This window comes from Indicator indicator, chromosome 33, assembly GCF_027791375.1.
Source record: "Indicator indicator isolate 239-I01 chromosome 33, UM_Iind_1.1, whole genome shotgun sequence".
In the NCBI taxonomy this organism is placed as follows: Eukaryota; Metazoa; Chordata; class Aves; order Piciformes; family Indicatoridae; genus Indicator; species Indicator indicator.
Window position 1 is genome coordinate 5,801,819 of NC_072042.1, and position 15,082 is coordinate 5,816,900.

The 15,082-nt window shown below is 51.4% G+C and overlaps 1 protein-coding gene across 3 annotated transcripts; it reads left to right on the forward strand.

Moving 5' to 3' along the window:
• The first annotated feature begins 9,357 nt into the window (after nt 1–9,357).
• PNRC2 (proline rich nuclear receptor coactivator 2) lies at nt 9,358–14,392 on the forward strand. Of its 3 annotated transcripts, none has more exons than XM_054395262.1 (3): nt 9,358–9,525; nt 10,582–10,786; nt 12,123–14,392. In XM_054395262.1, the coding sequence occupies exon 3, from the start codon at nt 12,141–12,143 to the stop codon at nt 12,561–12,563; it is 423 nt and encodes a 140-aa protein (XP_054251237.1). In that variant the 5' UTR covers nt 9,358–9,525; nt 10,582–10,786; nt 12,123–12,140; the 3' UTR covers nt 12,564–14,392. The 3 variants fall into 3 exon arrangements, with proteins under 3 accessions (XP_054251237.1, XP_054251238.1, XP_054251239.1); XM_054395263.1 differs by having other exon boundaries at nt 9,358–9,462; XM_054395264.1 differs by lacking the exon at nt 9,358–9,525 and adding an exon at nt 9,846–10,019.
• Nucleotides 14,393–15,082: the final 690 nt, after the last annotated feature.

Below are 15,082 nucleotides of genomic sequence, written 5' to 3' on the forward strand. Positions count from 1 at the left end.
GGTGGAGAAGAGCCCAAGCCCCACAGTTTGCTCTGCCTGCCTGCCAGGGCTCAGACATCAGCAGCTGCAGGGTGTTCAGGGCATGTTCCACTTCACCCTGCTGTGCATTTCTGGGCATCCAGTCTGCAGGAGGGCTGGACTTTGAGCTGCAGTGTGGCTCAGTGTTGCAGCAAAGGCCTCTGCTCTTACATCAGGCTCTGGCATGGGGTAATCACACAGGGCAGGGGATGTTGCACTCCCACCTCAGCACTTCTGCTTCCTGCAGCTCTTCACAGGAAGAGCCCAAGGGCAGCAGCTGTTGCCAAACATGACAGCACCTCTGCCCCCAGAGAGAGATGGATTCAGTGGGCAGCTGGACTTTGACACAGCTCAGGGCCCACCAGGGCAGCAGCTGCCTCTTTGAGCCTCCAAAACTCCTCAGCCAGAACTCCAGCATCCAACCCAAGACATCTCCATGAAGCAGAGTCCAGCATTGCCCTGACCTCTGTTAACTGCAGCCAGCATTCCCACCTTAAACTCTCAGTACCTACAGTTGTGCAATGTCCAAGGAACATCCTTAGGATCTTGGAAACTCTGCTGAACACCAGGCAGGAGGCTGAGGTCAAGCAAAATGCTGCTCTAAGTTGCTTAGGGAGGCAGTTTGGTTATCATGGCAAAATAACTCCTGCACTGAGTGTCCTGGGACAGCTCTCTCCACTAAGCTGACATCATCCAGATAAGCCCTGAGGTTTAAAACACTCTGCTGGGCTTGTAGCTGTCAGCCAGCCAGCCCAGACCTCCTCTGCCCACATATGTTGTGTCTCAGGCTGAATTAGAAGGACAAATTGCTTTGCAGTTTTGACTGACCCCCCCCCTAGATCCCCCTTCCAACTCCCCTGTCTGTGAGGGAAAGCAGAGAGGGCTTTGCTCCAGCACCAGCTCCCCTCTGCAGAGGTTCTGGAACGTGCTGACAGGAGCAGTGCCAAGAGTCCCTCTCCTTGCACCTCATCCTTGTGTCTTTGGTTTGGTTTGGTTTGGTTTTTCAGACCATAAGGCTGCTCTTGCCTGCCCAGGGGACATTCTCCTCTTGTCAGATGGGCTCCTGGCTTGGACCATTTGTTCACACCCACTGCCTCCTGCATGCTGCAGCTCCTGGGAAACAAGCCAGCCCTTACCTAGATCCCTGTGGCATCCTCCACAGGGCCAATCCCTCTTCAGGGGTGGAAACCCTCTTTTGAGGTGCAGCAGCTCCACGCCCCTGGGGACTACAGCCCCAACCACAGCCATGCATGCCCACCACAACCAGCCCAAGAAGCCCAGAGAGGCTTTGTGTGCTGGGCTGAAGTTTCAGCCTCTTCCCCCCACCTTTGGTACACCTTGGACTGCATTTCATCCTGAACAACTCCTGTGGGGATCCTCCTGTGGCAGCCTCCCCAGGCTGCCTGCCTGGTGGGCTCAAGGCTAGGCTGTGTTTCACTGTGAGCAAAAGGATCCCTAGCTGCAGCACCTCCCCAGGGGGTAGCAAACACAAACCTCTCACTCACCTCTCACTGGTGCTGTGGGCTGGGGGTGTTTGGGAACTTCTCAGCCCTCGGCTCTCAGGGGGACTTTGTGCAGCTGTGGGTGGTGCCTGCTTCCCCTTCTCCTGCCACAGCACTTCTGGTTTCTTCTGGGTGTCTCACACCATGCTGGGTTTGCTCCCCCAGGCTGGAAAGCCAGCAGTGCAAATCCTTCCCTTGGTTTCTTGCTCCCTTTCACATTCCTTCAGTGAACGTGTGTCAGGTTTTCTGTCCTCCCCACTTCCCCTCTGGGTTTTCTGTTCTTCTTCTGGTTGGCAGTGTCACTTCTCACAATCATCCCAACCATCTGACTTGCTGAAATCATTTGCTCAGTCCCTCTGATGCCTCCAGGTGCCTGCAGCAGTGAGGCAAGGGACACCCAGGGGCTTTTCCCCACTGCTCTGGGGAAGTGGAAGAGGAGGGGAAGGAAAAGAGCCACAGAAGAATCTGGGTACACCTTGCTGTGTGCAGGTCTGAGGGCAAGCACAGACATCTGCCATCTGTGCCCTTGCCTGGCACCACTCACAGCAAAAACCTCACTGCCTGTGTCCTCCAAAGTGGGCAAAGCACTCTGTACACAAACCTGCCCTGCTGAGGCCAGGAGAACAAAGGGATTTGCTCCTTGCAAGTGGAAGGGAAAGGAAGTGGCTTAAGATCTGAAGCTACAGAGCCATGCCCCTGTGGTTGGGATAAAGCCAGGGCTGCAGAGGCTGAGGTCTCTGCTCTGCCCTCCTCACTTCTCCTCACAGCCAAGCACTTCTGCCCTCAGCTGGGCAGCAGCTGCCTGTAGCTGGTTAGCTGAGGCTGTGCTGCTGGGCAGCAGGGATGTCTGCCAGGTGACACCAGAGCACTGAGGAGAGCATCTCCTGCTACCCCAGGCTCCATGTGGTTGGATAAAGGCCACCCAGCTGAGCTGGGGAGCACACACCAGGCTGGCTGCAGGGGACAGGCTCAGAGTGCACCTTGTGGAAGTCTCACTGACACCCTACAGAGCAGCTGCAGCCCCCTGCCACAGCCCCAGCAGCCTGTCCCTTCCCAGATGATGGAGCTGAAGCTGTCCCTGCTCCCTGCAAGGGGCTTGAACTAGGTGACCTTGAAAGGTCCCTTCCAACCCAATGCATTTGATGATTCTCTAAGTGGGAACTCAACCTTCCCTCCTGCCTGGGTTGCAGCTGTCCCCACTGGGCGGATTCGCGAGGGGTTTGGGCAGCAGCTGCTGCTCCTGCTCTCCAAATCTCGGCCTGGTTGTCACCGTCCGTGGCTCAGGAGCTGCTGGCGCTCAGCCTTCAGCGGTGCTCGGTCGCCCTCTCCAGGGAGACCTGCGGCACTCGCAGGGCATCGCCCGGGGGACGAGGCAGGAGCGGGCAGCCAGTGGGGGGAGAAGGAGGTGCCCCTGCTCTCCGGGGTGCTCGGGCACGGCCGGGACCTGTCTGACCTTCTCCACGCTGCTGGGGGCTGGCCGGTGTTGGAAACCACCATAAAGATGGAAGGCATCCAGTGCTGTATCAGCAGAGGGCAAGGAGGGAGGTTATCAGCTCTGTCCCAAAATGGAACAGCTTCCAGTCTGGTTCCCAGTATCTGACAACTTCTCCTCGGCAAGAACAAACACGAGATTGCCAACCCCCTCCCCGCCCCCAACTAACAAACAGAAAAACCCCAAATCCCCTTGAGAGGTAATTGACAGCAGTGCTGAGCCAGGAAAGCAGAAGCAGCACTCAGCCCCAAACCATTCCCTGCCCTGCCACAGCTCCACATGCAGCAGGGTCCTGTAAAACAAATCCAGGTTTCCTCTGTCTACAAAGAGCTGCTCTGGCAACCAGGGGTGGTGTAAGAAAGAAGTAGGATTGCAGCACAGCTACAAGCTTGACCTTTGGTCCCTGGACTCTCTTTTATAGCAAAAAATTGCCCTGCCAGAGTGAAAGAAAAGCATTCAAGGCTGACTTCTGCAATCTAAGAGCTTTTTGTTCCACTCTAGCTTCATTTTTCTTTTTCTTTTCCCCCTTGGCATCAGCTGCAGCTGACCCAGCTGTGAGCAGCCCTGCTCTGGGAAACCCTCCACATGCAGGGCCAGCAGCTGGCATCAGCACTCAGCTTTACATCCCCACAAAGGTCACATTCTGCTGCTGGCTTTTGGCCTGCCAGTGCTGAGCAGGCAGCTCAGAACTGCTGGGAACTAGAGGAGCATCACCACTGACAGCCTGGTGGACATCAAATGACCTCTCTCAGCTGGGAGGAGTTGCTTGAATTTGAGCCACCTGATTTTTTAGGGTATTTAAGCCAGAAGCACAGTCAGAGCTCTTCTCTAGATGGTGGTGCAGGGTTTTGCTGAGCCCCTGGGGACAGTCCTGGCAGCAGCTCACACTCTTTGTCCTTGCTGTCTGTAGCTGCACCAGATCCCCCCAAGGGAATGAGGCTGAGCAGAACTGGCAGGAGGGGGAGGTGACCTTGGCAGTGCTGCACTCCCTGCAGGGCTCACACAGGTACTGGCTGTGGCTGCAGAGGTGGTTGGCTGGGGGTACCCCAACCTGCTGGGCTGGGGCTGTGCCTGGGGGAGCTGCTCTGGTCCTGCAGACTGCTGGAGGGGAGGCTTCAAGAAGAGCTGTGCAGGCAAGAGGGGAAAGGGCTGGTGAGCCTGGTCCTCCTCCTCAGGAGCAGTGTCTCTGGCTCCAGAGCAGTAGGGAACAGCCCGTGGGGCTGCTGTTCGGCTGTAGCTCATGTGCTGGGACACTTAGGCACCAGCAGCTGCAGAAAGTGTGGCCCTGCCCCCTGGGAGGGCAGTGACTTGCTTTGGGATTTCTGGGGCTGAGCTTGCAATGGGAGCAGCCCAGAGATGGCTGAGAGGAGAGGCTCCTGTCGACAGGGTGTGAAGGAGGGAGCCAGAGTGACTTTTATACTGCACTTGTGGGGGGAATGCTCAGGGGAAAAACAAAACAAACCAAAACAGAGGTCACCTGAACAAAGCAGAGCTTGTGCCCTCCCTTTGCCCTCTGTGCCTGTGCCCTGGGTGGGGAGCCCTGCTGGAGAGCCACCTCTGCTGGCTCCTGTGCAGTGAAGTGGGTAGAGGGTGGAAAGGTTTTTTCCCTGCTGACAGGATAGGAGCCAGGTGTGTTGATTTAACTGGGCTGAAGGTTCCTGCTGGCTCTGATGACTCAGTGCTGGTGCAGACTTGAACAGGGAGCTGTTGAGACAGAAAACCTGCAGGGTGTGACTCAGGAGTCATGCCTGGATGTGTTTACAAAGTTCAGACATCAGCTGCAAGGAAGCTGCTTCAGCACAAATCCTTTCACCTCCCCCCCGGGGCAGAAAGCTGAGGGCTGGGCTGGGCTCTGCAGGGAGCTGTGTGTGTCCCTGGGGTTTCTGCTCTTGGGGCTGAGGTGGTTGTGATTCTGTTGTGTATACACAGATGTGAGAGCTGCAGCCATGCACAGCAGATGCTCTCAGGCACTCCTGAGTCTGTAACTGGTTTCAGCAATGCAGAGGAGGAAATTCTTGTTGTGGAGATCATGCAACTCAGGGGCTGGTGGACCCCAGGCTGACTTCCTATCTACAACTCATACCTTTAGGTATCCTGCCTCTGCTTTATTTAACAACAAACTTCTAGGGAGCTTTAAGCACTCAAATGCAGTTTCATTGCAATGCTTTGGTGCCTCTCATGCACCTCCTCTCTATTTACTCTGGAGGGACTCAACCACCTGGTTCCTGTAAACCACTGCTGTGATCCTGAGCTGCATTTTATCGGGGAACAGAGGCCTCTGCCAAACAGATAAAGGGTATTTGAAATGTTCCTATGTGCTCAGTATTTTCATGAGGATTTTTAAGAGAATATAAAGTCACTTCCCTGGCCTTGAACACCCCCAGGCAGGAGGCATCCACAGCCTCCTTGGACAGCCTGTTCCAGACTCTCACCACCCTCCTACTGCAGAACTTCTTCCTCAGCTCCAGCCTAACCCTGCTCTGCCTCAGCTTCAAACCTTTTCCACTTGTCCTGTCTCAGACACCCTCATGAAAAGTCCCTCTGCAGCCTTCCTGTAGGATCCCTTCAGGTACTAGCAGGCAGCTCTAAGGTCCTCCCAGAGTCTTCTCCAGGCTGCACACCCTCAGCTCCCTCAGCCTCTGCTCACAGCAGAGCTGCTCCAGCCCTTGGCTCATCTTTGTGGCCTCCTCTGGACTCCCTCCAGCTGCTCTGTGTCTTCCTCCTGCTGGGGACCCCAGAACTGGAGGCAGGATTGGAGGTGAGGTCTGAGCAGAGCAGAGCCAAGGGGCAGAATCCCCTCTCTTGCCCTGCTTGGCCACACTCTGGCTGCAGCCCAGCACACAGCTGCCTGCTGGGCTGCATGAGGGCGCTGCTGGGGAGAGTTCCTCAGCAACCAACACCCCCCCTCAAGGCTCTTTCTTCAGAGCTGCTCTCAACCCACTCTGTACCCAGCCTGGATCTGTGCCTGGGGTTGGCCTGACCGATTGTTACCCTGGTTAATGTTTGGCTCAGGTGGAAAACCTCTACCTAGTTTCAGGTGTGTCACAGGACTCTTAGTAACCCCAAGGTGTTTACTCTCACAGCTCTAAAGGCTGTGTAGCACTGGAAGTTCATCACCTGTGCAATAAAATTGGGGCGGTGGCTCACAACTGACTGAACAAATGATTCATCTCTGCTGTCTGCTTCCTGCAGCACCCATCAGGGGGTAGCTCCCCTGGAGTGCTCTGGCATGAGAATGTGCATGGTTAGATCCAGCAGGATGGCAGCTGGAAGCAGTGCAGCTTGGGGCTAATGAAGCTCTGGGGACTCTCTCTTTGCTGTGCAAATTGGTGGTGGTTGCAGTGCCAGCACAGATGGAGCTGCCTCCCTGGGCTGCTTTGAGAGGGAAGGGAGATGGCTGAGGGGGGGGGAAAAGCAACTGGGGAATGCCTGGAGCTGTTGGCACCGAAAGTATGATGGAAGGCTGAGAGGAGGATCTGGGTAGTGCAGACCCTACCAAAGCTCCTGGGAACATGAGGGAACTGGTGGCTCTTGCAGTCAGCCCTGAATTACCTGCAGGAAGCAGAATAATCCAGACTGAGGTGGAGAGGAGCAGGTAGCAGAGCTGTGGTGCAGCTGAGGTGACTGAGCCTGTGTGGCCTCGTGGCAGTGCCCAGCAAAGGCAGGTTGGGAGGTGCTGCCCTGCTCCAGCAGCACGTTTGAGGGCACTGCCTCTTGGAGCTTGTCTTGAGCAGATGGAGGACTGCATGGCACAAATGGGTGGGCACAAACTGCTCCTGCAGGCAGCTCACAGCTCTCTGCAGCCCAGAAAGTCTGCCCATGAGTAACTGAGGTGAATACAGTGCCACAGGCTTTGGAGCAAGAACTCTTGGGCTGAGGCCACTGGAGGGGAAAAATAAGAGAGGATTTCAAGACCATTACTTGAGGGAGTGAAATGGCTTCTCTTGAGAGGATGTCAGCTCTTGGTGACAAGGTTCAGTCCTGCACCCTCTGCTGTGTCTCCAGGACATGCAGCCAAGGACATGGCAGGCACCTGAGTGCTTCTGTAGGTGCTGGGGTTACCAGAGCTCTGGGAACATCTCCTCAGGTCCCACTGCAGAAGAAACCTGCCCAAGGTGTCAGCAGCTGAAATTTGAAGCTTGAGCACCTTTCTCTTTGTTTGCAAGTTGGGAATGGTGGTGGTTTGGATGTTCTAGGCTGCCTGCCCCTTTGATTTAAAAAAAACCCCAAACATCCCCTTTGTGTTCCTGCCCTGAACTCTGAAGGGCTCAACTTTTACTGCAGCACTCAGCTGTTTTCCTGATGTGTTTCAGGGGAAATGTTTTCTGCAGGATTGGTTTATCATGAACATTTCCTGTTCCTCTCTTGGCTATGTGTCAGCCTGGCCCCAAAACAAGATAGAAATAGAAATGGGTAGGTTCAGATTGGATGTTAGGAAGAAATTCTTCTCCATGAGGGTGGTGAGAGACTGGAAGAGGTGGTGGAAGCTTCATCCCTGGAGGATTTTGCAGCCAGGCTGGATGTGGCTGTGAGCAACCTGATCTAGTGTGAGGTGTCCCTGCCCATGGCAGGGGGGTTGGAACTGGATGAGCCTTGAGGTCCCTTCCAACCCTGACAATTCTATGATTTTAAGATCTTGTTGTCGTTGGTTGTTTTTAATATGTAAGTGAGGAAAAAAAAAAAACAAACCCCAAAACAACCAACAGCCCTACAGACCTTGTGCCATCCTTGATCTGAATTGAAAAGTACCTTTCTGGGGAGCAGAATAGCTGCAGATCTGCAGCCAGTAAAAGGCTATTTCTGAATCTCAGCAGCATACCCTGCCTTTAAAACATCTACCCACTGAGAGGAGATGCTGCTTTAGCAGATACAAACACACTAAAGATAGCAGCAAAGCAAATTAAAAAGGGAAAAAAAAAATCTGCTGACGTGGGTTAGAGGAAGATTTGTTCCTGGAGATAATTTGGTGGAATTTCAAAGCTCAGAGTGTTTGGTTACAGCAGAATCTGTTGTCTTTTGTAGCTCAAGGAAAGGATCTCAGCCATAACATCGTGCCAAGAAATACAGAGCAAAGGGAGGAAAACAAAATCCTCTCAGCTCGGTTTGTGCAAACATACAATAAAGAACAGGAACAAAGGTCTGGGTTGGTCCTGTCTGTTAAAACACAGCAAGACTGCAGCACGGCATCCAAACCTCTTTGGTGTAATTACCCTGTTGTCTTCTTAGTGCCCGGGATGGGGTTAGAGCTCTGTAATACTAAGCGCTGCTCACTTAAGAAACAACCTTTGGTTTAACGTAGCTCACAATGCAAAGCACCTCAGTGCACTCCGGCTGTTTGTCTGTCCCTCGAAACACAAACTCTCAATGTTTATTATTGTCTCGAAATGCTTCCTCCTGCCTTGGTGGTGTTTAAACTGAATGTAGTCGCTTTCTGTGTTGGTTTTGAGGTTCCTCTTTTTCGGTCTTTAAAGCCTTGAGCAGCCTTGGGGTGGCCCCTCAGTGCAGGGGGGGACGGGAGGTTTTTGACTGTAAATGGAATTTTCATCCATCCTGTACAGGCTAAAAGGTCAAATCTGGTGGGTATTAGTGTAAATGATCCCTTGAGGTAAAAGAAAAGTGTATTTTTAATGTAAATAAAAGCAGCAGTGAGCCAGTGCCAGGTAGGAACCCTTTCCCACACCAGTTTAAACCTCTGGGAGCTCCTTACGCATCTCCCTGTACTTTGACATGAAACGAACCAACCAACCCACCTCGAAATTGTTTAATTAAAATAGCTTTAAGTTCTTAAACATAAACGTCGGGGCATGGGCTCGACGAACTCTCAAGCTGCTCTCTTTAGCGATCTGAAAGCTGTGTATGTGTGCGGGGGATCTCTCCAGGGCTGGATATTGCTCTTTGTTCGATGAGTCCTTCGCTCCCGGGGACCCTCTCGCAGCGGACGGGTGGATTTGGGGCTTCTTGTTAATTACTTCACCTCTTTGAAGCTGTAAACGACAGCTGGGGCAGCCACCCCCTCCACCTTTTGTTGTGCTAATTCCGGGAGAGGAGGAGGTGGGGGAGGAAGCCGGCTGCGGAAGACAGGGAAACGCTTCCCGGGACCCTCCGGCCCGGCCGCAGCCCTCCAGAGGTACCCAGCCCGGGACAAAAGGCCCCCGCTCCCGACCTGCCCTGCGCGGAGCAGATTCAAACGGCGGCCAGTCTGCCCCGGCCCCGCCCGGCAACAGGCGGGGCTTGATTCTCATTGGCCGAGAGAGCAGGCAGCGCGCTTCTATTGGCTGTAGCGGAGTAGTGCGGGGAGGGAGGAGGAGGCCGCTGGCGTTATACGGGAGAGGGCAGCGGCCGCCATTTTGTGTGGGAGAGAGAGGTGCAGCGGCAGGAGTTGGCGGAGCGGTTCGAGCTGTGCTTGCGGGGAGGGGGGGGGTCGGAGAGTGACGGCGGAGGAGCAGCAGGGTCAGTTTCTAGGGGCCCGAGTGTGTGTCTGTGCTTTTGGGCGAACGAGACGAGCAGAAGTCGGTAAGGGAGGAGCGGTGCGGGAAGGGCCGGGCGCTGCCGCCGCCATGTTGTGCTCTCTGGGCTGCTCCATTGTTGGGGAAGTGGAGCCTGGGGGCTCCCGGCTGGTCGGGGCGAGGGATACGGGGTGGGGGGGAGGTAACAGAGGAAGGGAGAAAGTTTGGAAACGAACAGATTGAGCCCGTGAGGGCCGCTCCGGTGAGAGCAAACAGCAGCTTGGGTTGTGATAATGACGTTATACCTCAGCCTTTCGCTGCTGGCAGTGGACGTGAGCGGCTCTCCCTGGAGCCTTTGGGGAGACCTGGCCTGGGGGTGCAGCTGGCTGCAAGAGTGACATCTCGACTAGGGGGAGGTGGAGAGATCGGAGATTAAAATCTTTATATAAAGATGTAAGGGGAGGATGAGCCGTGGGCTGGACAGGAAATGAGTGTAAGAGTTAATAACTTGGCCGAGGAGGGCGAACGAAACAGCTGAGAGATGAGGAACGGAGCTCTGTGGTAACGGCTGGAGGAGGCTTCGGGGTGCCATGGGTGTCACGGGAAGTGTTGGGACACTCGGGGTCAGTTTCTGTGCGCAGGAATTGAGGGCGGTGCTTTCCTGGGCTGGTCGCACAGAGCCAGGCGGATGAGTTCTCACGGGGTGGTTTTCAGGGAGGGTTTCTTTGTGCTCAGAGAGTGATGCATGGAAGCCCTACTTCCCTAAGAATTCATACCAAAGTATTTTCCATGAATTTTTTTTTTTTGGGGGGGGGGTGGAATGGGGGCTATTAAAACCCCCCCAAAGTTTTTACTTCTCTATTTAAATACTTAATTTCTATAAAAAGCATGATAAAAATGCTGTTATTTCTCAACTGTCAAGTATAATGAAGTTGATAGCAAAGTAAGATAAATAGCATCGGGTCTTGAAAGTTTGCAGCATGTTGTCACCTTGTAAGTTGTAAGAAGCACAATTTTATGGCTTCCCTGAAGTGTTTCAGCCTTTAAAATGATTTTGTTTCCTTCAAATTGGAAAGAGAAGCAGTTGTTGCTTTAGCCTTAATTCTCTTTCTCTTTTATGCAGTGGGACTTCTCCTTTGGAGCTTCTGTGCCGAGAATCCGATGTTGGGCTCGGCTCCTTGGCTGAATACAGCAGATCAGCCCATGAAAACTTCTATTCCCAGCCAAAGAAAGGAGTCCAGCAAAAGGCAGCACCTACTTTTTCAGGCTTGGAAACAAGAAAGGGGACGAGAGTTGGAGAGTGTGGAATCTGAGAAGACAACTGAAAGGTAAATGTGAGTGGGGGGGAATTAGGAGATCTGATGAGTCAGTGGAGAAGGTGCCAAGTGCTGTGTGATAGTATGTGGCTGCCTGGAAGTTAAAAATGTTAGAATCACAGAATGGTTTGAGTTGGAAGGGATCTTAAAGATTACCCAGTTCCAACCCCCTGCCACGAGCAGGGACACCTTTCCCTAGTCCAGGTTGCTTAGGGCCTCATCTAAGCTGGTCTTTAACACCCCAAGGGAGGGGACATCCACAACCTCCCTGGGCAGTCTGTTCTAGTGTTTCCCCACCCTCGCTGCAGAGAATTCCTTCTTTGGTTGTTTGTCTATAAAGCAAGACAGGGAGAGAAAAGAACAGCCTTAGCTTCCCGTGTGCATGGTGTAGGGTCTGGAAACCCACCCATGCCCAGCACAGGATTTGTGGAGGCTCTCACCCACTCCCACACCTGGAGAAGTGGCTCCTTTCCATTAAGAGGCTGTTCTCAGTTCACTTTGGGTTTATCAGTCATTCTTGGGATTTACCAGAACTGGGGAGTGGCTTTATCAGTGCAAACTCTGCCCAGATCTTTGGGTGTAACAGCCTTGGTGTAACTGTCTCTGTGATTAAATTTGTGAGCAAGGTGCCCTTCCCATTCTGCTGAGGAGAAAGGAAGGCGTTTGTGTAGCAGCTGGGCTGCCTGGAGGAGCAGGGCTTTTTTTTTATAACTGGGTAACTAAAGCTGTGATTGTTCATAGAGAACTGGGGTGCAATTCCTGAAGGATGGATTGGTTCATGACATGCTGGTCAGGGAGCCACTGCAGAGTCACTAATCACCCCTTGGGTGATACCCTGGGTAATTATCCAACTCTCAGGGGGTGTCAGATCAGTTGTTTTGGATCATTGAAATGGCATCCAGTAAAAAAAAAAGAAAAAAAGGTTTACTTTGAGTTGATAGGTCAAGGGGGAATGGTTTGAAGCTCAGGGAGAGCAGTGTTAGACTGGAGCTGAGGAAGAAGTTCTTCAGGATGAGGGTGATAGGATTCTGGGATAGGCTGCCCAGGGAGGCTGTGGATGCCTCTTCCCTGGGGGTGGGGTGTTCAAGGCCAGGCTGGATGAGGCCTTGAGCAGCTGAGTCTAGTTGAGAGAGGTGTCCCTGCCTATAGTGGGGAGGTTGGAGCAGATGATCTCTGAGATCCCTTTCAACCTAAGTCATGCTATGATTAATAGAAGTTTTGGTTAGCTTGATTTCAGTTCCTTTTCTTAGAAACTAAAAGTTCTCTGAACTGTAACATGTTTAAACCCCCCCCAAACACCCCAAAAGCAGTAATGCAGAACTCCACTGACTTCTCCCTGTTTTCACAGGTGACATTTAAGTTGAAGATGGGTGGTGGAGAAAGATACAACATTCCAGTTCCCCAGTCTAGAAATACCACCAAGAACCATCAACAACTTAAAGCCAGGCAGAAGAATAAAGACCAGAACTCACAGATGAAGACCTACATGAAGAAGGAAAGAGGACACAGCTGCAATTCATCAGCCAGTGCGTGGCAGGCCATGCAGAAAGGGGGGAAGAGCAATGTTCACTTCCCCAGCAACCAGAGCTGGAGTCCTGCCTTGGCAAATCGTAACCTGTTCTTCACACCTCAGACCAACCAGAACTATGCTGGAGCAAAGTTCAGTGAGCCACCCTCACCAAGTGTTCTTCCTAAACCACCAAGCCACTGGGTACCTGTTTCTTTTAAGCCTTCTGATAAGGAGATCATGACATTTCAGCTGAAAACATTACTGAAAGTCCAGGCTTGAGCTGTAGGTTTGGGTATTTCTAAAGTTGAAATTCACAGGGTTCCCAATTTGAGAGTTGTTGTCCTTCCTAACTCCAGCTGTGCAGGTGTACAGAATCAGACATTCTTGCTGCATGTAGTTAAAGTCACTTGGAAGAGAGAGGGGTGGAAGTTTACACTCCCTCCCCACCCCCCCCCCCATGTTTTACCTCAAGAGTTGTGTGCTGTGTTCACTGTGAAATAGTTTTGTTTTCTCTCTAATCAATCCAATCCAATCCTGAGCAGTCCCCACTTACTGTATTTATTGTCAGAGCAAGTGGGACTGTCTCCCAAATTGACAATTGTGACTACTTTGATAGTGTGGTGTTAGAAAAACAGCTTTTACCTGACTTAATGCAGCATTAGCTGGAAAAAACCCAGGCACTGAAAGCTTTTTCAGGTATTTGGCTGCTTTTCCAACTTGTCTAAAATTTGCTAGTTGAGGAAGAACCCTGCAGAGGGGATTTGAGGAGCAGAGCTCCATGGAGGCACTAGGCAAAGCACAGATAGTTCTTGGTTGTAGCTGTCAGCTTCCTTTAGCACTCCTGAATTGGTGGCCAAGCATTTCAAGCCTGTGACCAAAAGAGATGCAGGAAAGGTCATCAGTGCACATTCCTGAAGGGATAGAAGAGCCTCTTGGGCAGAGCTGTCCCTTGCCTCTCCAGCTTAGCAACACTCGAGCCACTGTGCCAACTACAACACTGCATTGCCAGGTGACTGCCAAAACAAAAAGGAATCCTTTGTGTTCCCTTTGCACTGATGAGTTAAACCCTGCATCTTTGTATCCCTTTTGAACAGGTGGTTAGTTTAGAGCCCTCTCCATCTTGGTTACCCTGTAATAGCTAAAATTCCAGTAGCTCCTGGCAGGTGTTCAAATGTTTCTCTTAGGGAAGACAGAGCCATGTAAATAAATGTAAAACTTTGTAGCATATGTAAATGGATGCCAGGGCTTTCCTGCACAGAAGTATTTTTAGTACAAAACTGCTGAATGTAAGATGACCATGTTGAGTACGTGGCCTGACTTAAAATAATATTTTTGTTTAAAAAAAAAGCTTAAAAAAAAAAAAGAAAAAAATGGACATTTGTGGCTGTGCCCTTGCACGTACCATCCAGTAAACACAAACTTTACTTAGCTGTGAGCTGATTTTTAAGGTAAAGTCAGTGCAAAAGAGGCTTATTTAGGAAGGTTTTTTTTTTTTATAAAATGATTAGGAAAAAATACTAAAAACTGCTTAAGTTTGAGATGATGATGAAGCTTGAGATGTTGGTGTTTGTACTGGACAGGTGTGAGTGATGGGATGGTATCACACCCAGGTGTGCAAAATCAAAGGGAATGTTTTCTGTGGCTTGAGTGCTTCCCAACACCGAAGCACTGAAGCTTTCTGCTTATCAAACACCAATCACATTTATTTTGTCCCCAAGTTGTTGCAGTGTGGGGACAGAGGCAGCTTTGAATGCTGTCACAGTTCAGTTGAGGCTGTAACAGAAACAACTGAACTGCGATGACAGAATCCAAGGTGATTTCAAACTAAAGCAATGACTAAAAAAGTGCTTTAATGCGTTCAGCAGGCCGTGGGATGTTCTCTGAGGGCTCTCAGTATGTTCAACCCCTGTTGGCAGCTGGCTGAATGTTTACAGATCAATTGGTTCAAATCAGGTGGAATTGGCAGTCTAATTTAAACAGGTCATTGTGACCTGGATCCTCACTACTTAATGATCTGAGTCCCAGTTACAATTGTGTCGAGTTCAAATTGTCTATGAGGAATGGTGTGTGTACAAATTGGAAACCAAAATTAAATAAACTAAACTTTTCACCCCCAACAAGGATCTGTTTGTTTGGGGATGGGGAGGGGAAGGTGGGATGACAGCATTCTGGCAGGCCAAGGAGGTCTGTAAAGCTCCTGACACTTCCAGTGGCCTGAAGCATCCCCTTGGCTGGTGAGAACCTGGTTTACTGGGTAAGAATCAGCAACCTGAGCTCCCCAGGCTTGCGTCACAACCACTTCAGGAAGCATCAGGAGGAGGTGGGAGGTTCCTGAGCTTGCAGCCCTCTGGTCCATGCCTTGCCAGTGATTTCTGAACACGGGGCTCAAGGAACCAAAGCAAACAAAGCTGTCCCAGCAATGCCAGGCTGGTCTGAGCAGGTCCCTGTGCCACTTGGGGATGGGTGGCTGACTCAAGGCTAGAGGGGCTCCCTCAGGCAGTCAGTGCTCAGTCTCCACCAGACTAATTAATTAAGTCAGAAGGTGCTCTCAAGTTATAGTCAAAACTTGTACATTTTATTCCCAATTCACAGGGTTATTTGCACAGATGGAACACAAAACTCAAGAGAAAAAAGGATGTGTATGAATAAAACATTAGCATCTTTTGATCAAACACACTACAGGGTACAGAGTCTTCCCTTCCTAGAATAGTCTCATCAGTAAGAGCATCTTTAGACAAATATTATAGCAATGGACTACAGACTTTAAGCAAGTTACAAGATAAATGGAGAAAACCAGC